The sequence below is a fragment of the Arctopsyche grandis genome, chromosome 7 (assembly GCF_051622035.1).
Source record: "Arctopsyche grandis isolate Sample6627 chromosome 7, ASM5162203v2, whole genome shotgun sequence".
In the NCBI taxonomy this organism is placed as follows: Eukaryota; Metazoa; Arthropoda; class Insecta; order Trichoptera; family Hydropsychidae; genus Arctopsyche; species Arctopsyche grandis.
In genome coordinates this window covers 29,446,352-29,474,332 of record NC_135361.1, presented here as the reverse complement: position 1 = coordinate 29,474,332, position 27,981 = coordinate 29,446,352, and the positions used below count along the sequence as shown (strand labels likewise).

The following is a 27,981-nucleotide window of genomic DNA, read 5'->3' as shown; positions in this document are numbered from 1 at the left end:
GTTGTTCAGAGGTTCTCAACTGGGGCCGTCTTGAGCTGCCAAAACCATGGCAACGGCAGCTGCCAATAGTAAGAGAAGGGATCGTGGACCCTCGTTACTGGACCCCTGTTGTAACTCTGCCAAGCTCTCTACAAATGAAAAAAATATATATTATACATGTACAGACAAGCAAAAATAATAGGACGAATTTCTAATACAGGATGCCTCAAACTTCAAATTTAATATATAACTAGTGTCGCTAACTCTCTGAACTCAATTATACCTATAAGAGGATATTTGTGTTCGCGGGTTGGATTCCGAATGAATTTATACAAAGTTTACGCTTTTTATCGATTCATTATTATATTCGGCTAGAGTTAGGAAACACACACACACATAGAATAGCGTCTATATATGTATATATAATGATAGACGAGTTTATCAGGCGGGTTAAATTTTAGAATTTTTCAAAGTCCGAGCCCTTACATTGCGATATTATTTATGATACAAAATGAGTTAGTACACAAAAATATTATTACACAGATTTATTAATTATTATTTTAATAATCATTTTATCAAAATACATTTGTAATTTGTCGCCACCCTGTACTTTATGAGAGTGTGTAAAGTATATTGCGAAAAATTTTGCATGAGCAAAAACAACGGAGCCAACAAAATTGCAGATTTTCTTTTTTTTTCCTTCGAGATTCTCATACATAATCTAGCTTGTTCAAAATAATGAGCATTTAGCAATTCCGTAGTATAACAAGAAAATTTGCTTCGAAGAAAAAATACATATAAAGAAAACCGACCTAAATGAAATGGAAAGTTTATTGACGTTGAAAGTAAAGTGTTTTCGTACTCTCAGTTGTTTGTTACTTTATCTTTTTTTATATAAGCAGAATAATTTACCTAAAACAACATTGTTTATTAAAACAAACATTGTTCCAGTTCGTTAAATGTACAATGTCAAATATACAGACGTTTAAGAGAGGGCTTCAAATTTTGTGTGTATATTACTATACTATAAACTTACTACCTACTATGCGTTCTCCAGGTTCAAATTTCAAGATCGCATTCAACAGGGTTTTTCGAATATATGTATGTAGTATATACATACATATGTATATACTACATACTAGAGTACATACACACATTTTTTCTAGATCATGAAAACACGATCAGTGATCGAATCAGTTAAAATCGAATTTTCGCATGATCACAAAACTTCAACTGTTACTACTACGTACATTGAAGATAAAGTAAAATTCAAAAAGATTCAGTGTTCAAAGAATCTTTTTCACTATAACTTTAAATCTAAACTTTAAAATTTAAATCAAAGGAAAATAAAGAAGTTTTATTGTTAAAACACAAAAAAAACCCAGGAACGTAACAGTATTTATATTTATTTTTTCATGCTATTAAAACTTTATACATTTACATATGTATGTATAATACATCCTTTAACCCTCCCTCACCGAAGTGGGGTATGCAAATGCCCCAATTTTTACGTTTTTCGTAATAACTATGTGGTTTTCAAAGCTATACACCCTATATTTCTTGTATTCCTAGAATGAACTACAAAAAATTTATTTTAATAGACTTTGTATGATTTAGAATAGGTGTACATTGTAAAAAAAAAAACATTTCTACGCATGATTTAAAGGCGGTAGCGTGATTTAAAGTCATGTTGTTGACTGTTCGCTTGCATATTTTTATTGATCGATGAATCAATGCGAGAGAAAGAGACAGCTATATTTTCGCAAGATATTGTTTTCGTCGCTTTTGGCGCGTGGCTATTGAGTCATGCATTTGCCTATTGGGCTTACCTATGTATGTATGTGCGTTTGCATGTCGATACTAAATAGTCAAAAACATGCTATAGGGCTAAGACTTTTTTATGTTGATGTATAAAATGATTGATAAAATATATATATTGAACCCATTTGTATTGAGAAAAGCTGTATTTTGATTAAAAATACAGGGGTCTTACTCGACTCCGGTTAGGGACACTCGTTCGATCTCGACGCTCCGTCCTTATGTACAATGCGTACAAATGGCAGTCAGTAATAAAATATTTAGGAGTAACGTTCGATAAAAGATTGAGATGGGCAACTCACATTGAGGGAGCGAAATGCAAGGCGATGCGGGATATATCCTCAATATATCTAATATTCAATCGCCATAGTTCTTTATCAACTCAAAATAAAATAAAATTATATCGCGCGCTCATATTACCATTATTGACCTATGCTTCACCTGTATGCAATAACGCCTCGAATACTAACCTTTCCAAGCTCCAAGTAATACAAAATAAATCCCTAAAAATAATCTATAATACACCCATATATACTAACTTGAAAAAACTGCATGCCATATATAATATTCCGTTTGTTACAGATATTACTAACAAACTAACCAGTAGATTCTATGACAGAATCACTAATAACCATACTAACACACTTGTGAAGAGTCTCGGTGATTACAAAAAAATGTCTATACCCTTCAGGTATCAACACAGATTACCTAAACACAATCTGCTTTAGGTCATCGACTTTAGAGAGTCTTTAATTCATATTATGTATTAGATGTATTATGAGCATTTATAAGGATTGTAAATAGGTTTTTGAGCTATTTTTCCTATTATGCTTTAGATTAACATTAGAATAATATAATACTGTGAATTATAACCAAATTAAATTAAATTGTAAAATAGAAAATGATCAGTAGATCAGTAGCTATTAAAATAGATATAAGATATAAGATGTATTGTGAACATAATTTCGTAATAATAAAAAGCATTTAAAAATCAAAATCAATACCATTGAGGACATGCACGAGCACTGTGTAAGCATGGTGCATGGCGTGTGGCACTGCGCAGGTATAGTTTCCAGCATCCGGGGGCGCAAGTCTGGAGACCTTCAGGTGGCTGTCGGCGCCTGCGCCCTCCGCAAGGGCCACCGACCTGACGCCTACGCCCCCACGACTTGCATCCCTATGAAGGGGCACCGATCCGTGAAACCACCACACCTCCCCCCCGACACCTGCAGTGGAGCCTGAACCCCTCACGCGGCACTTCAGCGACAGCGTAGACCCGGCCTCGTAGTACTGCTCTCGTAGAGCCTCTCCACTCTCATCCACTATCGCTACGAACATGGCTAAAACAAAAAAAGATAATATTAAATATAATACATACAACATATTGCAAAGGGGTTTCTGGGACCAGTGTGAAAGACGCATAGTGGTAGAGGTAGTATCTTGTTGTTCTGGCGATGATCCAGCTCCGAATGAATCACCGACCAAAACCGTCTAGTATTTATATATACCCCAGTGCGATTATATGATTGGTCGATGGGTCGCGAGACCTTATTGGCTGTTGTATACAGCTTGTTCATACTTCAAGGCATTTTGACTCGAACGTGAAATCAAGCAATTGGCGATGCTAAACTAGTGGTCCACGAACACCAATTACCTAATCTCTACGTTTTAGTATAGTATACATTTAAGAAACATTCACTAAAAAGTTAAAAATTCAATAGGTGGTAAGTATAGTGATTACATAATATATCTATACCATCCTCATTTACTATCCACCGCCAAATAGAGGCCTCTCCAACACGTTTTCATTCATTTCTCCTTTAAACAATTCTCATTCATCTCATCCGACAAATTTTTCGTAATTTCATCCACCCATTGACCCTTTTACATCTCAGGTACCATTTAAGCACTTTTTTCGTCCATGTTTGGTTTATTCTTCTTAATACGCGACCAGCCTATTACCATGTCAACCTCTTCATACAGCGTTCCATACTATTTTCAGTGCATTGAACATCCATGCGTCATCACAGACAATCAAAGTTCTTAGATCTTTTTCTTCAGGCATATCTCTATATCATCGTCATCATCATTTATAGCCATTCATTATTTTCGGAGGGTCTCTCTTACACGCTTCTACTCGTCTCTGTTTTGCGCAACTCTCGTCCATCTCACCCCACACATTTTCCTAATCTCGTCTACCAATCCTCCTTGCGGTCTTCCTTTTACCCTTTTACACACTCTTGGGTAACATTATAACACCTATTTTGTCCACCTTTTCATTCTTCTAGCTGCGTGACCCATCCATTGCCATTTCAACATATCCACTCTCTCCACTATATCCACTGCCCTTGTCATACTTCTCACTCACGTATTCTGCTTCCTATCTTTCCTCGTTATGTCGAAAACATAGCTTTCCATACTTCTTTGAGTGCATTGGATTTTCTGAAGCATCTTGGCATTCAATTACCATGTTTAGTACCATATAATTTTTGGGAACTTGAATGAACAAGTGAAATCATTGACCCTCAATTAAGTCTTTAGCTTTTAGACTATGTTAACAGTAGTTTCAATAGGTTTAAATCTCATTAATATTAAAAGACTAATAACACAAAATACTGTGTTTGATATTATGCAGTTTATTTTTAAATAAATGCATAAAAACATTTTAACGTGTTGAATATCGAAGAATTCAGGATTTATTTAAATTAATGATATATGTATGAAATGATATATGTATGTATAAAATAATATACATATGTATATGTATGAAATAATATATGTATATGTAATGATATATGTATGAAATGATATATGTATATGTATATTACATGCTTGATAGTATTACAATGGCTAATAAGCCAGTAGAATTACATACATATATACATACATATATTTATATGTAAACCAGTAAAAATGTGCATCAATGTGAAATTTTGGAATTGAAGAAACAATAGGTTGCATCCAAATCCAATGCACTCGAGAGAGTATTAAGCACTCGAGAGAGTATCGAGAGAGAAAAGAAAAGAAGAGAAACAAGGTGAGATATGTACATATGTACATATATTATTTGAACAGCAGATATGATGGCAACAGCATGTACAATGTGTGTAGATTGAAGAATCGGAAGAAAGGAGAAGTATTCATACTATACCCCAAAAGTATATTTAATGCACAGATTCGTATGGATTAGTGTCTCTCAAGACAGAGAAGATCATAAAGATTGTAGATCATAAAATTAGTAACCGCTCGAAACCCTAATAAAAGTCGAAAACGATATCCTCAATGATGATTTATACAGCTATAATATCTTGAAATTTTATTCCTCACTTAAGGCAAACTATAAAAAACACTCACTTCTCACACGAAGGTAGACGCTGATGACCCTCGGGGGATGAGTGGACAGTTGGCACTCGTAAAGGCCCTCGTCTGAAGCGTTCGTCGACGTGATCTGGAGTCTCCAGTTTCCAGGATACCTGAACTGAACAGTAAACCTGCTGTCTCCGGTATAAGTCTGCGCCCCCACTGTCAAAAGTAGTGGTGGTTCACCGGGTTGTCTCTTCAACCACGAAACCTATGTATACAAAAATAAAACAATATGTTACAAGGTCTATTCATATTATCACAGTACGTACTGGCAACTACGCGTAACAGAAGTAAAAAAAGTATTCTTTGATATATTTTAAATGGACACATTCATGACTAACGTGAAGTAGACGTAACACAATAGCCGGCAAAATCTATTCATACTATACAACAGTACGTGCCATCATAACGTATCAATCAAAACCGGTTTTCTTGGCCACTGCGAAAATATTCACGTACATATGTCGTGACGTCATAGTAGCGTGTGCACGCGTACTAACAAAAGTGCGCATGCGCATGTGAATATTTGCGAAAATGTTATATTGTGACAATCCAACAACTTTACGTATCTTTGTTCTCTGTAACGTATATGTAAGCTGATTTTGCCTTACATTTGTCTGAACTTGTCTGAACGTGCATAATATTTTATTTTAATTTACTGCATAGTATTTTATTTTATTTTACATAGATATATACCAGAAAAGTCTAAAATGAAAGCCCCAATGCACCTTCCTGGCCAATTACAAACATCGCAGCATTTTTATTACACAAATCGCTGAATTCTGAAAAACTTGAAATTAACTATAAATTAATTAATTAATTAATCATTCCATGGGCTTATATGGATTATACTACAAGTCTTTGTCCACATCAATGGATTTAGACTTGTACATAAATTTAATTGTACTTAAAGCAAATTCAGATAGTGGTGACATAGCGAGTAGGATGGTTTTTGCCAATTTGATGGAGGAATCGTTTCAGCAATGAAATCAGATAAAATAGCATACTCTAATAGGAATCGATCGACTTGGAATCACAAATATCCAAGTCTTTAATGCCGCTGGTCAAACGACCAGCAGCATTAAAGATTAGCACGGGATCGAACCCAGCAACCTCTCGGTGCTTAACATAAACGTGACCACCGAGCCATGCTGCTGGCTATGAATATAAACTGTCGTTTACATGAGCTGCTGTGCTTTGCTGTAGCCGTAAACTGCTGCATAGTATGTATGAACAGACCTTCAATATGATTAACTCTAATTTAAAACTGCAGCTCGTGAACTAAGTCTTTTTTCTTTAAATTTTCATGAAATGAGCAATTTCACCTATTAGGTGTAATACATACATGCATGTAAGTACTATTTATTTATTTAACAAATATAGAAATTCATAAAAATAAAGAATACATACATACATATAACAAAATAGCATCTGAGCCCAATTATAGATTTTTACAAAATACATAATATATCTAGTACATATAGACAAACAAATGAAAAAGAAAATAATAAAAACTAAAATATGACTAAATAGGACAATGCATAATTAAACATAAAGTGATATAATATAATTGGATAATGAATATATGTATAATAGAAATAGAAATAGAAATGGATCGATCAATCAACACATTCCTGATGGCAGACCTGAATTGTTGCAAGGAAATACCGAATAGATCAACCTCATTCAGCTTCCCGTTTTAAACATACGATAAACACGCTGTAGATAAGAATATTTTTGGGAATTAGTTTTGAAAGGATTAAGTGAAAAGAGTGCAACGTGTCTAGAATACCTGGGATTCTGAAACCAACCTTACTCAGTAAATCGGAACAATCAAGGAAACCATTTAGGAGATTAAAAAATAATGTAGCATCAGTGAGTCGTCGCCTCACAGAAAGATTGTTAAAGGATAGGATTTTTAAAGTATCGGAATCAGTATTGTAGGCGAGTAAGTAGGAAAACGGTACCGCAAGGATTTAATCAATTTTAGTTATACTTTTTCAATACAATTAATATGGGATAAATAAAAAGGTGACCAGATAATTGAGGCAAATTCAAGGTGAGACCTTGCAAGGGAAACATAAAGTAATTTAAGTGCATAAGGATCATTAAAGGGTTTTGTTGAGCGGAGTAGGAATCCAAGAGATTTATATGCTTTATTAGTAATGAAGGAAATATGTTCAAAGAAATTGAGTTTATTACCAAGATCCTTAATAGAAGATGATGTATTCAGAATTGAATGGTTTAATTCAGCGGTTTCCAAACTTTATGCTACTACGCCTCCCTAAAAAAAAATTTTTTTTCCGCGCCTCCCTACTTTTTATTTTTAATAGATATAATAATATAGACCCGTTTTAAATAATAAACCTTTATTTAAAAAAAAATACTAAACACTACAATAAACAGAATAATAAAAAGGTTTTGCTATAAAATAAATTTATACGAACACGTATATTTATTTTTATATTAAATTACTAATTATACTACATCTAACACATCAAAATTTAATGTGAAGGATGTTGTTGTTTATTGGCACAAAGTTTATCAAATCTTGGGGGCAATATGGAGAGTGCCACTCGTAACTCGTAACTCCTTTTCGGATATTAACCTGGCTCGATATTTGGTTTTCATTGCAGCTAGTGCCGAAAAGCCCGTTTCGCTTAAATAAGACGTTACAAACGGTAGAAGCACTTACATTGCTTTGCAATACAAAGATTCATACTCTCCACTAAGACTCATCCAAAATTTAATTATGGTTTCATTTTGAAACTTTTGTTTTAGTGAGCTATCGCATAATAATTCTATCAATTTTTCTTTTTCGATGGTTGTCAGCTCGAATTCGTCTTCTTCATTGTAGTTAAATGGAATCTGTATCCACAAAAACTTTGAGAAATCAAGGTCTTTGAAATAATTGGAAAAATGCAGCACTAAACCATCCAAGTGGTCAATAAAACGATTTTTACCTTCTTTAATATTGGCTGTGGCCCAGAAATCTTTGGAAAGTGAAAGCATATCCAACTCATTCTTTTGTAAATTTGATTTCCATAACTTCAACTTTTTAATGAAAGCTTTTACTTTGTCTTTTTGAACAAGTGGATGTATTTGTGATCCCTGCATTGATTTATTTAAACCGCTCAATTTTCCAAAAATTTCAACCAAATAGGCAAGATTAACAATAAAATTATCGTTCGTCCACAAATGTGCCTCTTCATGTTGGTTTTCTTCTTGAAGGGTTGCTAATTAAATGTTTATATAAAAATTAAAGAAAAATAAAAACAAACATTCATGCATTGAATTTTTAGTGTTAAGCTACGATATGAAGTTTTATTTATTTGTAGATATTATGGTATGAAAATTATTTTTTTATTAAAAAGTTTTGGCGCCTCCCCTGGCAATAGCCCGCGCCTCCCCAGGGAGGCGCGCCTCCCAGTTTGGAAACCGCTGGCTTAATTGATAATAGCTTAGGTCAGTTAATGGGTTTTCATTGTATGTACATGTGTTATAAACTCACCGTTTTATCCCTGAGGAGGCTCACCCTGCAGTCGAACAAAGCTGTGTCACCAGCCTGTATAATAACTGTAATATTTTCCCCAGTCTGTGCATCCTCAAACTGTGGTCCGTAGCGGCCCTCGTGCTCGTGCTTGGTACCTTGCCAGGGCTTCAGCTTAGGGCTCGCCGTACTTACACTAATATTTACATCAGTACTGACGTTCGACACTGTTGTAACACTTTTCTTAACTATTATTTCGCTCGAGTTTCGCACGTCACTGGCGTTCGATGAGCCCACAGCTTGGGGAACCCTGAACGACTTGTTGATGTCCACGGTCTGGTTTCCGAGCCTCAGCAGCATCGGCAATCTCGTTATGGTCGTCGAAGACTCAGTGATACTGGTCCATGAGGTGGTGGTGGTTGAAATTTCGATGGTTACAGTTGTGGATGCTGGGGTTGTTTGGTTCTCGGCGATGTTGGTTGGTCGATCTGGTACACATAGAACAAAATAGGTCACGTAAGAAACGGTCTATGATAAAATGATTTTTTTTGGTACAATATACATAATACGTATGTACTTGGAATTGATTTATCGACAGAGAGCTTTTGTTTCGTCGTTCGATTCCCGTTCGAGTCGCTAACTCCATTAAACGAAGCTTTTGTGAATTAAGGCTCTCTTAAGTGTAACTAAAGAATTATGGCGAAAGATTGCCCGTCATATTTTATATCCCTCTCGTTTCACTTAATGGCTGAAATTTTAATTTATTGCGTCGACTTTGTCGACAAAATTTTCCTTAGGAAATGTTCGCCAAACCAAATTTTACATTGGAATTTTTAAACCAGCAGCGTGAACTAATGGTTAGCATATAATGCTGTCGAACAAAGTGGTCAAAGGTTCGAGTCCCACTAGATGCTGCTGGCAACCGAACAGAATTTGCCAATTTTTCTGATTGTCGTTGAAACGGTTCCTGCAATATTAGCATCTTTCCTATTTCTCTATCAAATCCCAAATTATTTACTGTCTTGAGGTTCACCGGTTTCTATATATCTATATATGTATGTAAATAAAATTGAAAGTCTGTCTGTGTGTCTCGTATAAGCTCCTAAACCACTGAACTTATTACAATGGAACTTTCAGGATTTGTTGTATGTATGTCCGAAAATTACATTTCAATCACTTATTTTATATTATTCGACGTTCAATACACGATAAAATAATTTTTATAGCTAATTACGCATTATTTTAACTTAAAACACACATTTTCAACTGAAGGCTTGGATTTTTTAGCTCAGTAAGTGCTAAAAACACAATTCAACCAGAAGCCCAACTCATTACAAACTCAATTGACATTGCAGCTATTCTTCAAAACAGGTTGGAATAAACAATAACAAAGGATGATTTAAAACTTTCAATGTTATAAGGAAAATTTTATCAACGAAGTGAAATTCGAAAATACTGTCAAGAAAATCGGATTACATTTAATGAAAGTTTCAGTCGTTAACAAAACTTTTACTTAATGTTAGAAGCCATACAGATGTTAAGAAAAAGGCATTAATTACGTGGAAAAGATAAACATAGACATTCATATGTTTATTTAGAAAAACCAATACAAATTAATTCACCTTTTACACTCCTCCCCGTTTGATTTTGATTGTTGAATGCTTTTTATTATTACCAAATTATGTTCACATTCAATTTTATATCCATTTTAATAGCTACTGATCTACTGATCATTTTCTATTTTACAATTTTAATTTAATTTTGTTAGTAATCATAGCGTTATATTATTCTAATGTTAATGTACAGCATAATGGGAAAAAGAGCTCATAAACCTAATTACAATCCCTCACCGTTTAGGGACCTTTCAATCAAAGCAAAACTCTCCACAAACTCAACCAAAGATATTAAAACGCTCTAAACGATAGATTAAACATATGACGGAACCATTCCAACTAGACGAAAGATCAAAGCGAAGGAGAAAGCCAAATTATGTACATCACGGCTTCAGCTATCACCGTCATATGTGAGTTCCGTGACAGATACTTTGATATATACAAGATTCAAGTCGTTCACTTCTTGCGAGTACGTAAAGCCCAACCTTTACATAGAGGTGCGTCTACTTAAAATTTCCCTTTGTGTCTATCACAAGCTTTCACCAGCCGAGCACAAAGCTCGGATAAAAGCTTCACTATCGCCGACACTGATTGCGATCTTGATCAATGCTTGTGTGTGATTTTTCGCGCCAACTTCGAGAGCTCGTATTTTTCAAAGCTCTCAGCCTGGCATAAAAGCTGTGATATATGACCGCAGTTTTATCGCATTTCGGGGGTTGACCACCCCTTCGAAGCCTCCTCACCCTCCCGATCGAGCTTTGACAAATGCCCTGCCATTAAGGGCGAGTTGCTTATCCGCCCTCGGAGTTAAGCGCTAATACGCCCTTGTTGAAAATTAAAGATTTTTTTAGCCATAGGTCTGTCTCGTTTTCTCTCGCTGAATGTGTGTGCTTTCTTCTCTATCGCACTAAGAAGAAAAGCTGTCTATTCAACCGAGCGTATTAAGTATAGCCAACGGCCCGTCGATCATCTTAAGTGTTTGTACGTTTCGTATTGAATTTTCACATCAATTTACAGATACTGATACATATCATAAGGCCATGTTTGTATACGTAAGTGTGGCTACTTAAAAATCTATGAATGTAAAAAATGGGATTGAAAATTAATTGTATATTCAGCCAGCAACATAGCTCGATCTTTAAGCTTCTACTTAGCGTCGAGAGGCGCCGGGTTCGATCCCATAAGCTGACCTCGATTGAAAAGAATTCTTCTGAGAATATCTGTAGTGCTGCTGGTCAGATCTGGATATTTGTGACTCCAGGTCGATCGTTTCGTATCAGAGTTTGCCAATTTTCTCTGATTTCATTGTTTGAACGGTTCCCGATTAAAAATTAGCTAAATATCCTTCCTACTTACTGTGTCACCACTATTTGAGATTGATTAATGTACAATAAAATGTATGTACAATTCATAGATGACTCGTTAGTTTGCGAGTTTTTCAACGTCTCGTAATTCGGCCAGTTGTATAATAAAAAAAAAATGCTGCAATGTTTGTAATTGGCCAGGAAGGCGCCTTGGGGTTACCTGTAAGGCCTTCCTGGTATATACGTAAAATAAATAAATAAATGAAATAAAATGGTAAACCGATGGCAAAAAAGACAGCTACATATAGTATGTACACATTTGTTATGTACCTCGCTTATCAATGTAGTTGACTAACCAATAGAGATAAGACACACCATTGATTTGTGGCACATTTAATTTAATAAGTAACACCATATATTGATGACCAAACTGAACAAAATGGCAAAGTTAGAAAACGATCGGAAGAATGTTGATATAAAACCCAAATATCGTGAGACGAAAAATCGAAAGCAACCTGATATATTATTTTATTTTACATAGATATAAACCAGTAAGGCTCGACAAGGATAGTAGTCTTAATTGTGATGTATTTTCAGAAATGTATTTATAAATTAACCAAGGTACATTTGATTTTTTAAATTATTTTATAATTTTATTTTTAACATAGATATATGTATGTATGTATCGCCTTCCTGGACATTTAATTACAAACAATGCGGCATTTTATTATTACATAAATCACTGTATTTCGAGAAGCTGAAGAACACATTACAGAATTAATCCATTGAGACATCTATGGATTTAAGATTTGTACATATTTTTAAATATTATACACACAATAAATACAGAAGATTTATGACAACAGGATATATGATTTTTTGCCAATTTTAAGGAACCGTTTCAAAAATGATCAGCTAAAATTGGCTAACTCTGATAAGAAACGATCGATTTGGAGTCACAAATACCCCTAAATCTAACCAGCAGTATAGCGGATCGAACCCACTGATCATTTGGTGCTAAAAATACACGCTACCATTGAGCCATACTGCTGGCTAATATGATATGATATGAGGCTTGTAATAATTTGTATATAAAATTATTATTTTGAATAAAAATACCAATAATTTTATTTTACTACCGCCATCTATGTTTAAAACTAAAAACTGGATAGACGTCAGGCACTTTTCAGAAATTCAAATTTCAAACGCGTCTTACACGATATTTTTGCACCATCGTAATGACGGAGGATCCATTTACTTATATTGATGACCAAAATGAGCAATATGGCAAAGTATGAAAACGATCGGATAAGAGGCAAATTTTTTCCTGAATTGTAATCGTAAGTGAAACGTAAAGGAGGTATGTAAAAATTAACATGAATTTTTGCTTATGTCGATAATGTTCATTAATTTTGTAGTATAAAAAATAATCATATAAAGATCTTAGATAGCTAAATATGGAATAAGCCGATAAAATAACAGCATTTCCATATAATAAATATTACAAATGCTATAAATTACAAATCAAATATTCGAATTTCGGCTAATAAAATATTGCCACGTATTACGAGCGGTTTGCCCTTTTAAAAAGGGCGAGGAAAAAATGCGAGTTAAAATGAAAAGTTATAATATATAACGGGAAACTTGTCCAATTCAAGATTTCCCACGCGGTAAAGGGAGCGTGATAGACTTTTCGTCGCCGCGAAATGAAAAGCGTTAATCATATCCGGGATTTTCCCCACCGACCCATCTGATAACGCTTTCGCCTTCTTTTATCTCAAGCTTACGACTTTCGGCAAGATAAAATCGTTTTATAATGAAGTTTTGTACAATCGTGTACATTCTTCATATTGGGTTTAAGTTTGCATGTAGGTGTGGGGTTTTAAATACTCTATTCAAATGAAAACGATTCGGGAATAAGTTTTCGACATTATTTCCTCGGAGAAATTTACTACCGAGGCCGGAATACATTTGCCTTAAATTAACTGCAGGAACGAGCAAAAACTATTAAACGTTTTAATTGACTTTTCTCAATTTGAAACTGTCGACTTTTCGCGTGCGAAAATTTTCCGATAAACTTCTTCAGCTAAAATTTGTACTATTAAAATTTTGAACGCCTCCTTCAATCTTGATAGTTTCATAATTATATTTACATAATAGTTCAAATCAAAGTTAAATCGAATTTATTTGCACTTCAAATAGTCCATGGTTGATTTTTTTAAAAGCTTTCTATTATTCGTTATACGTCTCATATCTATTCTCATATAATCACTATTTATTGTACTTATATTTTTCTATTTGTTAGTACATACTTACAATAATCCTCTTATTTAAATGCTAGTATTTTAGGCATAGTAGGTGAAAGCCCCAAAAACCTTTTTAGACTTATGATATTGTATAAAACTTTGCACGTTTGCAAGTATTAAGTAGAGTTTTATTACTTTTTATAATGAAAAATATTAAAAAAAATACAATACGTATTGTGTTTGTGAATAAAAACAAAAATATAATGAAAAATTTAGTTTTAAATATTATTTTTCATCTTTTGAGTACTACGTACATATTCATATTGAATATCCAATTAAATTGAATTTCTTCTAAACTGAAATTTACATACTTTAAAACTGTTTTTAATGTTGTTGACATGTAAAAAACATGAAATAAATCACGTTTAAAAATTTCACCATTTAAAAGCAATTTCAAAACCAAAAATTATTAAATTTATTTATTTAATCATCTAATATATAACTTCATATGTACATATGTCAGTTTTGGTTCGTAGAATCCGTGACGTTATTGAAAAAATCTTATTTGACGAAGATATAGATATCGATTTCGATTATTTTTTTTTAAGCTCCTGATCAACTTAAGATTTTATTCAAATGTTGAATAACCCTTTCACTATCACTTATTTTTATTATTACAATTTATATTAGGTTTTTATGATACGATTAAATTATTTAAAAACGAAAATCTTTCAAATTAGTTTCTATGTGTAATTTAAAATGTATCATATGCATATATAATATCACTATAATGTCTGTCTGAGATAGCACTTACCGTACTATAATAGTCGTTTCGATTCGACATACATATGAACGTCACAGCTAAAACACATACCACAAAACGTATATACGAATACAATAAACATATATGGGTATTACCCATATCTCTACCCCACTCCTTTCCTTTTGGGCATGCTTGGGTATAATTCCCTTGAACTTCGGAGAAACTTCTCATTAATTCGTTTCGTTCTCCTGCTCTTACGTGGTAATACGTCATGCCCGTTGTTGCTGGAGCAGTTGGGGCTTTATGTCCCTATTCACTATGTGCGTGGTAGACATCATCATTTGCTGGCTGTACCTCCTGCCCGCACAGTCCTTTTTCGAATGGCTCCTATTCCAAGAGCTATCCGACTTCTTAATGAAATCGTTGCTGCCGAGACTGAATGTGATATTTTCCACCTTAGTGAGCGTAAATTGTCGGAAATTACTCTAACCCATTTATCTGGTAGTCTGCGCTCATCATTGTTTTCATGATTGATTGTGATTTATGAGTGAAATTTTGATTAACTCTCTTCCATTTGGGCCTTACAGGGATGTTTTGTATTTGTAGTTGTTTCTTACATATTTATTGAAACTGGCTGTAGGTGCAAGGCATTCCTTATGCTATATTTTATTTGATATTTTTACTTTATCTGTTATTATAAATGCTATTTTTTATGTTTATGTATGAATGTATTTATGTTTATGTTTAATTGTTATTTTGTTTTTTTTTCTTTTTTGTGCTATATTTTTTGACCATTGTGGCGCTTTAGGAATTCCTGTTATGCCACAATGGTCTGTTTAAAATAAATAAATAAATAAATAACAAAATAAAAAAACTTATATATATACTGATCGCTACTAATGTTCCGCTGGACAGATAATTTACCGCCATCAATTAAAAATTTATTAAGGTAATTAATTTTTCTATCGGTGCTTTACACTGTTTATACATATGTTCATATGTAGGTAGGTAGTTTTTACCTTTTTTTCATATAAAACAATTAAATATATTTATAAGGTATTCGAAAAAAAAAATGGTATGGGATCGAACTCATAACCGATGACAGATTTATTTATTTATTTTTTATTTAATAACTTAAGAGGGCTGTACACCCGAAACCTTAATTTTGTTGCCGTTCCTTTCTTCGATATATATATATATATATATATATATATATATATATATATATATATATATATATATATATATATATATATATATATATATATATATATATATATATATATATATATATATTGAGTAAATGTATATATTGAGTGAATGCGATAGTTGCGCTTCGACCAGATAAAACGTATTTTAAATTGACAAAATCGAGGTTTCGTATTATCCTATTTTCTCCTCCGAAACTGGACCAATTTTTAAAATAATTTCATCATCGGTATGATAACAATATTTTCTGTGCAACTATGCGCGTATTTTTTTTAAATCGACCGTTAAATAAGCACGCTGGACTCTTTTCGTGGGTGTAAAAAAGAGGCGATTTTATTGATGTTTGGCGGCTCCTAGCTCCTATAAAAAATAACTAATCAAAAAAATAAAACAATAGATGCAACCCAATGGTAGATATCCATAGTTTATTGAAAAATAATTTCTCTAGTGCCATAATTGAGGAAGGGAGAAGTCTAATACGTTTGTATGGACAAGGCGCTGGTGTCCAGCCCTCTTTACATGCGATGAAATATCATCGGGTACAACACTAGTTACTCAATAATGATGGATAGAATTTCAATTTATAAAAATATATACTATATCTTACGAGCTATTAGACGAGCTTTCGCAAAATGTTGAAAATAATTCTCAAGTCGTTTACCATATTCCAGTTCGAAACAACCTTCTACATTTTATTTACATAGCAACCGGCCACATTCGTTACAAGAGAGCAACAAAACAAAACTCGAAAACATTCATCTGCAGCACGATTCAACTACGACAGATCATATTCAAACGAGAAGAACAAGGGTTAAAAAGAGACCCAAAAAGAGCAACACATGCGAGACAACTCCGAGGACAAACATACAAAACGAAGACAGTCAAACTTTCAAATCTCCTTCACTCTTCCCGAAAACAACCACCACCCCAACCCACCCACATCTTCAACTCCTCCAGTGCCATTTTCCAGCGCCGCATGCGAGTCCTCTCGTACATTTGTAATGTCCTGTAGTGGGAGTAGTAGTAGGACGACGACGACGGTGATTTGTGATCCTGCGGGAAGCATACAAATGGCCGCCATTTTGCCCGACGGGGATTCCCTTAACATACACACTCGGGCCAGCCCTTACGATCGTGTCACGTTGCGGATATTCGAGCTCTGGATTACCATACATTAGAGCCGGATAATCCAAACGAGTGTACGTTTGGCATGTCGTCGCTTCTACGGGAGAAAAATCGCCTCCATTTGTTGAAAGTGCAGGCCTATCTGGCACGCGCCACGCGCTAAGAAATTAAAATGGCCGCTGAAGAGTTAAAATGGCCGCTCAGCGTGCCAAAGACGCTTTCACCAAATTGTCAACATATGGATAGTACAGACAGCTTTCCGATCGATGAATTTTTTAATCAAGTTCTTTACTCTCAACCATTTTTTTTAATAATATGGATTATTTATTTTTTAATTTATACCAGAAAGGCCTAACAACTAACCCCAATGCGCCTTCCTGGCCAGAAACATTGCACACTAGTGTTGTTCCCGATGAAATATCATCACTCTGTTGCGAACCTTTAGTTATTGTTATATCTTAGGTTTCGCTATATTGCTCACCATAGATGTCTCTGTGGTTGTTTATCGAATATAAAATTCGTATTGTTACATGAAAGTTATTCATACGATGTTTGTAATATATGTATGTATACTGACCATAGATGTCAGATATTTAGATTTACATGTATCTATGTAATAATTATGTGGACCAGGAAGGCGCATTTGGGGTTTACCTGTTAAGCCTTCCTGGTATATTTGTATATATGTATGTGAAAATATCTATGTAAAAATAAATAAATATATAAATCACATGGGTTATGGCATATTAAGTTATTAAATAAAAAAAATTAAAAGAAATGTGTCGGTTGTGTGTACGATCCGATCCGCACACGGTCGTATTTTTTTCAAATAGCTTTTAAATATATTTAATTTCATATTTATATATAATTGTTAATTATGAAAAATATGGCAAACCTACCTACATGCCTATAAAAAATATAAAACACCAATAGAAAAAACAATTAATCAAATAATTTTTCAATAGATAGCGCTATATGACCAGAAACTTATTTCCCTAGGAGAAGCATTGGTAGTACATATGTATAGAAGTTTTTTTTGATCTGATGATATATTATGTTCGTATTATATTCGTACGTTTTATTGGCAGTGTTTTTACATATGTCGAATCAAAACGACTATTATGGTATAGCGAGCGTTATCTCACACAAACACATACACAGATACACACAGGCAGACACACAGACACACGGAACAGCTCTTATAGACATAAAATAGCACTTATAGACATAAAATAGCTCTTATAGACTTAGCTCTTTCAGACACTATATTATTAATATTATTAGTATTATACAAAGTAAATACGTTTCAATTGACATCCACAGAGACATCAATGGTCAAATTTGCAGCATTTTTAAGAAACTCAGTAAATATATATCAATTAACATATCCACAGCGACATTTTTTGGTCAAATTTGTAAGTTTGCAGCATTTTATACAATTCAGTGAAAATCTAGATTTCTGAACACTCGAGATTTGGGAGAAAATGGGTAAGGTTGTAAATTTTTTGGAACCGTTTCAATGAAAATCAAATAAATTAACAAACTCTGATAGGAATGATGAACCCGAAGTCACAAATCCAAGATCTGGCCAGCAGAAACCAGTGGGATTTGAACCCGTGACTACTATGTTCAAAGCATTATATGCCAACCAATAGTCTATTTTGCTGTTTATATAATATAATCGATGTTCGCTTGATTTTAAATAGCATGCATATTATATTGCATTACATTTTATACCATGAAGGCCTTACAGGTAAAACCCCAAATGCGCCTTCCTGGCCTATTACAAACAATACAGCATTTTATTATTCATACAAGTCACTGAATTACGAGACACTGAAAACTTGCAAATTAACGAGACATCTATGAATTGTACATAAATTTTATTGAACATTAATCATACTGAAATAGTGGTGACATAGTAGGTAGGAAGGATTTTAGCCAAATTTTAATCGGGAACCGTTTCAACAATGAAATCTGAGAAAATTGGCAAACTTTGATAGAAAACGATCGACCTGGAGTCACAAATATCCAAGTCTGACAAGCAGCACTACATATATACTGAGAAAAATTCTTTTTCAATCGAGTTCAGCTCATGGGATTGAACCCGGTGCCTCTCGGTGCTAGGCAGAAGCTTAACGAGCGAGCTATGCTGCTGGCTAATTTATTATTAATTTATTATATTAAATTGGTTAAAAATGGACTTACACACATCGTCGAGATGTTGAATATTGAAAAACTTTTTTTCGGTTTCTCAGAATCTTATGTGAATAGTTTGCGTTAAAGCAATCGGTAAATATACGAAGAATACTTAATCGGATACCCACATAGTTTTTGACCCAGATTTCGGCTTAAAACACGCAATGCTTTAAAAGCATTCAACAGTTCACTACCGCAGGGACGAACGAAAGTCGAAACTTCATAAGCTGGCCTTTAGCTAATTGTGCAATTTCGCAACAACTGGAAATTCTTAGGCCCACCCCTGCATCCCTCCCACTCATCTCGACGTCGAATAATGTACGCAAAGTGCCCTTTCGGGGGGGGTTGAAGGGAAACACGGAGCCATTAGGGTAAATATGTTCCGCGACCTGCGGCTCCGAGTTATTAGGGCTCGGCGCGAGGGCTTATTAAGTCGCAAAAGCCCATAACTGAATCGGAGGTAGTTGTTGCCGAATTGATTGCCCACCCTCGATCGAGCAACCCTCCCCAATAATAAATACCACCAACCACCTCCCCCCTAATATTCAATATTGAACTTAGACCATATTCGGTATTATTACCAAATAAAATATGAGCACTTGAATGATCGCGTGAGTTGTTTTTCAGAATATATTATTTTAAAACGCCTTTTTTTTCATTCAAATCAATAATTTTTGTGAAAAAAAGTCTTCTCTTTTATTTTAATCGAATATATATGTAATTTCGAAAGAGACTTTGTAAGATTATGGTTGGTTAAATCAAGAAGAACCTGTATATATATTGTTTGGAAAATACACGAGCATTCAGCGCCATCTACTGAAGATTAATTAATTTAATAAATTCTTTTTTTATTGCTGTTTCATATTGTTTATATGTAGGTAGGTAGGTAGTTTTTACTTATAATACACCCGAATAAATTTTCATCGGGTCTATCCCTAGTGTATAATATACATGATATTAAATTTGTTTCCTGTTTGAATTGCCTAGAGCGGAGAGCTTTAGTTTTAATTAAAAACTTCAATACACTCAGAAAAATCAATTTTCCAATCAAAGTTGTCTATATATAGACGTTTATTTATTTTTGGTGTAATATTTGTAATGTAATTTAATATAGCATCTCTTGTTTTTGCTTTATTTATTTTGAATCGCCCAAAAGGCAAGTAAACAATATATGGAGAGATGAAAATTGAATTTCATTACATTGTTCACTTTGAAAAAATAATTCATATATAAAAATTATTCAATAATTAATCCATTATTACTATCCATATTCATATTTTATTTTTAACATATTAGCCTCAGTGACAATTCAGAGAGCTCTAACGCATCACTGTGGCCAGTCATACAATCATAACATCATAATAATAACCTCACCTAATAAATTTTTAATACTGGCTAGTCATAGTAAAAGAAGGATATTAAGCTACATAGTTAAATATCCTTCATTTTCATAATCTACTATCATATTTGGTCTGTTTTTCTATTTTCGTGCTTTTTTACTACATTATGTCATTTATGTTATTTGATTTCCATATTAAGAGGGCTGGACAGCAGCTTTTTGTCCATACAAACGTACTATACTTCTCCCTTCCTCAATTATGACACTAGAGAAATTATTTTTTAATATGCTATGGATATCCACCATTAGGGTGCATCTATCATTTTATTTTTTTGATTAATTATTTTTTATATGAGATAGGAGCCGCCAAACATCAATAAAATCGCCTCTTTTTTACACCCACGAAACGAGTCCAGCGTGCTTATTTAACGGTTGATTTAAAAAAAAATACGCCAATAGATACACAGAAAGTATCTTTCTCATACCGATGATGAAATTTTTTTAAAAATTGGTCCAGTTTTGGAGGAGAAAATAGGAGAATACGAAACCTCGATTTTGTCAATTTAAAATACATTTTATCTGGTCGAAGCGCAACTATCGCATTCACTCAATATATATATTGATATATATTGTCGCATTCACTCAATATATACATACACTCAATATATATATCGAAGAAAGGAACGGTAACAAAATTAAGGTTTCGGGTGTACAGCCCTCTTAATCAATAAATTAAATTTTTTTTTAAATATTCGAGTTATAGGATTACCTGCATGAGTAAGGAATTGTTATTATTGTTTAAGTTGAAAGCCAGTCTTGCAAATTACTTGTATCCATCTTTACCTACGTACATATGTACATATTTAGGTACTCATATTACCCGGGTACTAAAAAGCCGAGTAATTTAGCATCCCTAGTTGGTACTAGCCATTCATACAAACATACATATGCTAAAATTATTTCATATTTCGTATGTTACACGTAACTGAGGCTAGTTGTATTTGTGCGTTTGAATTTGTATATATTTCTAAAAGTTTCATTCATGAACAGTTCTTGGTTTATAGAGAATTCAAATTGAACCGACTGTCATATTCGTATTTCTAAAAAACGGACATCCAAGTTGCGAATTGAATTTCATATGAAAATTCTTTGAGACACCGACTTTTCATCCGAATCATTCCACATTACTGACACGTCTCGATTTAGCATATACTATGTACTCTTACCTCACCTTTGACTCCCAATTCGTGACGCGTCGAAAGTATACGTAATCCTCGTCACAATAAAGCTCAGAGAAAGAATCTGCACTAACGCTTTTCACGGGACCCTTTTCTTTGCGTTTCGTCGTCAAAACACCCGTGGCGCTTTCGACCCTCGCCCTCGAACTAAAACTAGGCAGTCTTAAGCCCTTAAAGTTGTATGCTAATGCCACTTTGCGGCAAAAGCCCCTAGGTAACGCCGTGGTGGTTCCATTCTATTGAAAAAATATTGTAGGATTGACACTTCTTACCTTTTCACACACAAAAGCCTCAAACGGAAAGTGCTAGCGAGCGTATGAATAATGGATACGTACACACTATCTCTATATATGTATGTAGAAAGGAATGCCTGTACACATATTTATCTGCTATGCAAATCAACAGTTTATATTTCACTTCACTTATTTTTATTTTTAATTTATACCAGGAAGGCCTCACAAGTATCACAAACCCCGATGCGCCTTCATGGTCAGAAACGTTGTACATTTGATATACCTATTCTTAGTGTTATACAAATTACATTACCACTAAGCCAGTAGTTTGGCTTAGTGATAGCGTATATATTTAGCACCACTGAGGTCAAAGGTTTCAGTCCTCGCCATCTGCTGGTTAGATTTGGGGGTTTGGTGACTCCAAATCGATCGTTTTTCTATCAGAGTTTGCCAATTTTATCTGATCATTGCTGAAACGGTTCCTGAAAATTGGTATTAGATCTATTCCTGTTGTCACAAAAATCTGCCTGTGTATAATTTGTAATAATTATACACAGTAATCTGAAATCTATAGATATCTCTAAAGACATCTCTATAATTTCATATTTATTATATGTATAAAAATTGTACACAAAAAAAATCTAAAAATAATCCATAGATGTCTCTATGATTATTATTTCTGATTAATTGTCGTATGCTATATATTCTGATTGTATATGTATTACTGTATTTCTGATTTCTGATTGTTTATGTATTCTGTATTTCGTTAACGCACACCCGTTGCATTGGAGCAAATCTGTAATGACGAGTGTATATTGATTTGTAACAATAAAAATAAAACAAAATAAAATCATTTTATTATCAAATTTGTAAATTTGCAGCATTTTATACGAATAATATATGCAACTGACCATTTTTAATAAATATATTGAATATTTGTTTTATACACCAACTATTTATTTTATATATTATATGCATTTTTATAATTGAACCAATTAAATACAGTCCCATTTTATGTATCTTATAATCACTATATAAAAACTTAAAAATCATTCCTAATTATTCATTTGATAATATTTATTTATTTTTATATCAGGAAGGCCTAACAGGTAACCCCAATGCACCTTCCTGGCCAGAAACATTGTACATTTGATACAAATATTATTAATATTATACAAAGTACATAAACACATCATTTTATTATCAAATTTGTAAATTTGCAGCATTTTATACGAATAATATATGCAACTGACCATTTTTAATAAATATATTGAATATTTGTTTTATACACCAACTATTTATTTTATATATTATATACATTTTTATAATTGAACCAATTAAATACAGTCCCATTTTATGTATCTTATAATCACTATATAAAAACTTAAAAATCATTCCTAATTATTCATTTGATAATATTTATTTATTTTTATATCAGGAAGGCCTAACAGGTAACCCCAATGCACCTTCCTGGCCAGAAACATTGTACATTTGATACAAATATTATTAATATTATACAAAGTACATAAACACATCATTTTATTATCAAATTTGTAAATTTGCAGCATTTTATACGAATAATATATGCAACTGACCATTTTTAATAAATATATTGAATATTTGTTTTATACACCAACTATTTATTTTATATATTATATACATTTTTATAATTGAACCAATTAAATACAGTCCCATTTTATGTATCTTATAATCACTATATAAAAACTTAAAAATCATTCCTAATTATTCATTTGATAATATTTATTTATTTTTATATCAGGAAGGCCTAACAGGTAACCCCAATGCACCTTCCTGGCCAGAAACATTGTACATTTGATACAAATATTATTAATATTATACAAAGTACATAAACACATCATTTTATTATCAAATTTGTAAATTTTGCAGCATTTTATACAAATCAGCGAAATTCAAGATTGCTGAAAACTCAAGTTTTTGCGAAAAAATTGCCAATTTTTTGGAACCGTTTAAATGAAAAGCAGATAAATTGGCAATCTCTAATAGGAAACGATCGACCTGGAGTCACAAATCCAAGGTCTAGCCAGCAGAAACCAGTGAGATTTGAATCCGTGACCACTATGTTAAAAGCATTATACGCTAACCACTAGTTTATTCTGCTGGTTTTAATCCGCTATGCAATTTCACAGTATTAATTATAGAATTACCAAATTAGAACAAAGTCTTTTGAAGGTTTTAAACGGAAGACCTGTTTTGAAAAAGCTGTGATATGGGCGACACCAGGCAACTGTACATATTTGTCCACTATGCAATTTCACAGTTTTAGTTATAGAACTTTCGGATGGAAAAGGGTCGGAAAGCCTTTCGAAGGTTTTAAGCTGTAGACTTAAATCTCCCGAGCGACGCAGGACAATTGTGTTTGTCCAGGATGCGATTTTAAAATATTTTAATTATAATATATAATATATTTATAAAAACTGACGCGATGCGAGTATGTTTGTGGGTATGTGGCAGACGCGACGACCTGTATGGAGATTTCAAAAAAACAAATTGTAATAATTTCTTAATCAATTCTTGTAATATAATAGATATTAGTTCAATGAAATCAAATAAATTGGCATGGAGTAAAATATCCGAGGTCTGGCCAGCAGTACCGGGCCAGGGAATGAACCCGTGACCACTCAGTTAAAAGCATTAGACACGAACCACTCAGCTATGCTGCTGGTTATAACTGTAAGATGATGATTTTGTACCACAAATATTTTTTACAAGGCCTTGAAGCAAGGAATCGAAGATGTCTCATTTACGCAAACACTGAACATGTGGTTTCTTCCACTTTTTACTAACCTCTTATACGTTTCACATGGTTTTCGTATAAGCGGTCATTTTTTATATCCCTTATCTCTTATCCGATCGTTTTCATACTTTGCCATATTGCTCATTTTGGTCATCAATATAAGTTAAGGTATCATCCGCAATTACGATGGTGAAAAAATATCGTATTAGACACGTTTGAAAATACTGGACCGTATTACACGGTGACGTTTATCTGTCACATTCATCATTCACATCGGTAGTTTCATTACTTTTCGCCCTGCCATCTCGCTGTCAAATTTAATTATTTAAACGCCTATAACTTTTTCTTTTTTCACTCTATATTATATAAAATTTGCTTTTTAGGTTCTCGTTATCTCTAATATATAAATATTTATAGTTTTGTGGAGGCTTGCTGAGCCAACGGTTTTGAGTGTTGCCACACTGGCTTTTATGCAGGGTGGCAACACTGTTCGGTTGACGTTTAACCCATAACCTCAAATCAAAACAAACTTTCTAACCAATACAGGCTTAATATATAATATGTACACAGATCAAACAGTGATATTTTTATTTTTAGTTATTAGTTATCAGCTGATTTAAAAGTTCTACTCCGGTTATATAACTAGTAAATTAAAAATTTTAATATAAAAACCCTGGTAAAAAAAACTTTTTTAAATAGTAACCTTTTTTAATTAAATTCTTTAAATATATAAAATCGCCAAGTTCGAATGGAGTTATTTGAATGATTTAAACGACATGTTTTGTTTTGAATAGGGTTCTACATGTATACTAAAACGCCTTATCAAATTGTGGACGTGTGCTTGTCCGTTAATATTTAAGTAATTAAATAATTAATTACAGTATTTTAGAAAGAATTGTTTTTTGGAAGGGTTTGGAACCCTTTTGAAGGCTTTTACCCAGTTATCATCCGCCCGAGAAACGCCGGGAGAAGCCCATAAATGCCCAGCTTAACCAGGTAATATCAGCTATGTACGTATTATGTCTATATACACGATGCATTCCTTTTTATATTTATTTACGTATGTATAGGATTTTTTTCAGTTTTCATTATTGTCGAGGTACGCTTTAGACTAACGATGATGCGGGGGTGGGCGGGTGGAGATAAAAATGGCTAATTTGCGGACATACGAAAACGTGTACAATGCGACGTTCACAATACATGTGTCGCGCGTGTCGGGGGTTGGAAAAACTCGCGCTCGGAAAATTCCCGGAGCGTGCGCGAAAATTACAAAGCGCGTCGAAAAATTCCGCTCACGCGCGCGAGTTCAAAGGGTCAAAGCTGCAATTTTTATTCACAATTTTATATTTGCGAGACCTTTAATTTTCGCGCAGTCATAATAATTCAAATGCGATGAGCGTATTTTTTTTATTTGTTTCGGTGATTGGGCAAATTTGAATTCAACGTCACAGTATAATTTATATTACATTTAAATCCGTACATTGAATTTAAAGTGTTTGTTTAAAATAAGGTTTCCCTTTTAGATATTGAAAATAAATTATCACTTTAACGTTTACTTTCAGATTAGATATTAGTTTATCTACATACAAATATATTAATTTATTTATTTTAAATTTAAGTTTGGACCATTGTGGCATTACAGGAGACCCTAACATGCCACAATTGTCGGAAATATACAGAGAGATGAGATAAAAAATCAGCTGATAACTAAAAATAATTGTTTGTGATGTATGTATGTATGTAAGCTTACTGTAAAAAACTAAATGTATGCAAGCTTATTGTAAATCATATTAACATTTAGATACTTATTATTGAATACTTAACTTGCAGATAAAACCCAGTGAAGAGATATACTTTTAGCCGTGAAATGTCAAATCTGACATATTTGGCCAAAAATCAATATATATCGTGTATTACCCTACAAGAAGCTACACGCCAAATTTGAAATTTATATATATAGATATGAGGGTTAAAACTATAAATATTTAAATATTAGAGATAACGAGAACCTATAGAGCAAATTACATCAAATATAGAGTGAATTATAGGCGTTTAAACAATTAAAATCTGATAAGGCCGTGTCATGGCGAACAGATTACGCCTTGTTAAGCAACGCTTGTTAAACGTCAGGAAGATTTACTTTCCCCGTTTTTAAAACGCGTTGTATACGATATGTTATCTCCAACGTAACGGCAGACGATACATTAACGTGTATTGATGACCAAAATGAGCAATATGGCAAAGTATGAAAACGATCTGATAAAAGATAAAAATGACCACTAACACGAAAGCCATGTGAAACGTAAAGGAGGTATGTAAAAAATATATACATATACATATACATACAAAGACAAAAATTAAATGCATACATAATCATAAAAAAACAACAGCATTATAATATTGGCAGATAAAGTAAAAATACAAAATAATAAAAGTAGGGAATTTTTTGCACCTATAGCCAGCACCAATATATAAGAACCAGCCGCGAATATAAAACATCCCTGTGAGGCCCAAAGGGAAGATATAACTAAATTCCACTCATACATCACATTCAATTATGAAAATAATGATGAGCGCAGACTACCAGACAAATAGTTTAAAATAATCTCCGATAACCTACGCTCACTAAGAGGGAAAATTTCACATTCAGGCTCAGCAGCAATGATTTCATTGATAAGTCAGATAGCTCTTGGAATATGAGCCATTCGATAAAGAACTGTGTGAGCATAAGGTATAACTATCAAATGATGACGCCTATCACGCACATAATTATTCAGCACATAAAGTCCCAACTATTCCAGCAATGACGAATTACCACGAAAGAAAAAAGAATTACGAGAAAGAAACGAATTAGTGAGAAGTTTCTCCGAAGTTCAGGTGAATTATACCCAAGCATGCTCAAAAGGAAAATAATTGGGTAGAAATATGGGTAATACTAATGGGAAAGGAAAAAATGAATTTTGCACTTTCTCAATCATTAGAGAGTAATTTGCTTCAGGTGGAATCCAACCGATTGCATTATACTCTAGCTTGCTTCTCACAACAATATTTTATTATATTTTGTATAATACATAATCCATATAAATTACACTTTGCATGTATGCTTATTTTCAAATTGGGGTCACCAAATTTGGTATATTATTTATTTATTTATTTATTTATTTATTTATTTATTTATTTGGAAAATTTACAGTTTATTAAGTTACATAGATTGATAGTAAAAAAATATAATTATGTTAAGTAAACCATTAATAATTTTCACATATAGGTAAAAACAAGAAAAGCT

General features: G+C 33.2%; 1 protein-coding gene across 1 annotated transcript; it reads right to left on the bottom strand.

Annotated features, from left to right (window-relative positions):
• Positions 1 to 15: 15 nt before the first annotated feature.
• LOC143914135 (uncharacterized) lies at positions 16 to 16,866 on the bottom strand. Its single transcript, XM_077434226.1, has 5 exons — positions 16,726 to 16,866; positions 8,672 to 9,178; positions 5,152 to 5,368; positions 2,802 to 3,137; positions 16 to 128 (listed from the first exon to the last, which is right to left on the bottom strand). The coding sequence occupies exons 1-5, from the start codon at positions 16,864 to 16,866 to the stop codon at positions 16 to 18; spliced, it is 1,314 nt and encodes a 437-aa protein (XP_077290352.1).
• Positions 16,867 to 27,981: the final 11,115 nt, after the last annotated feature.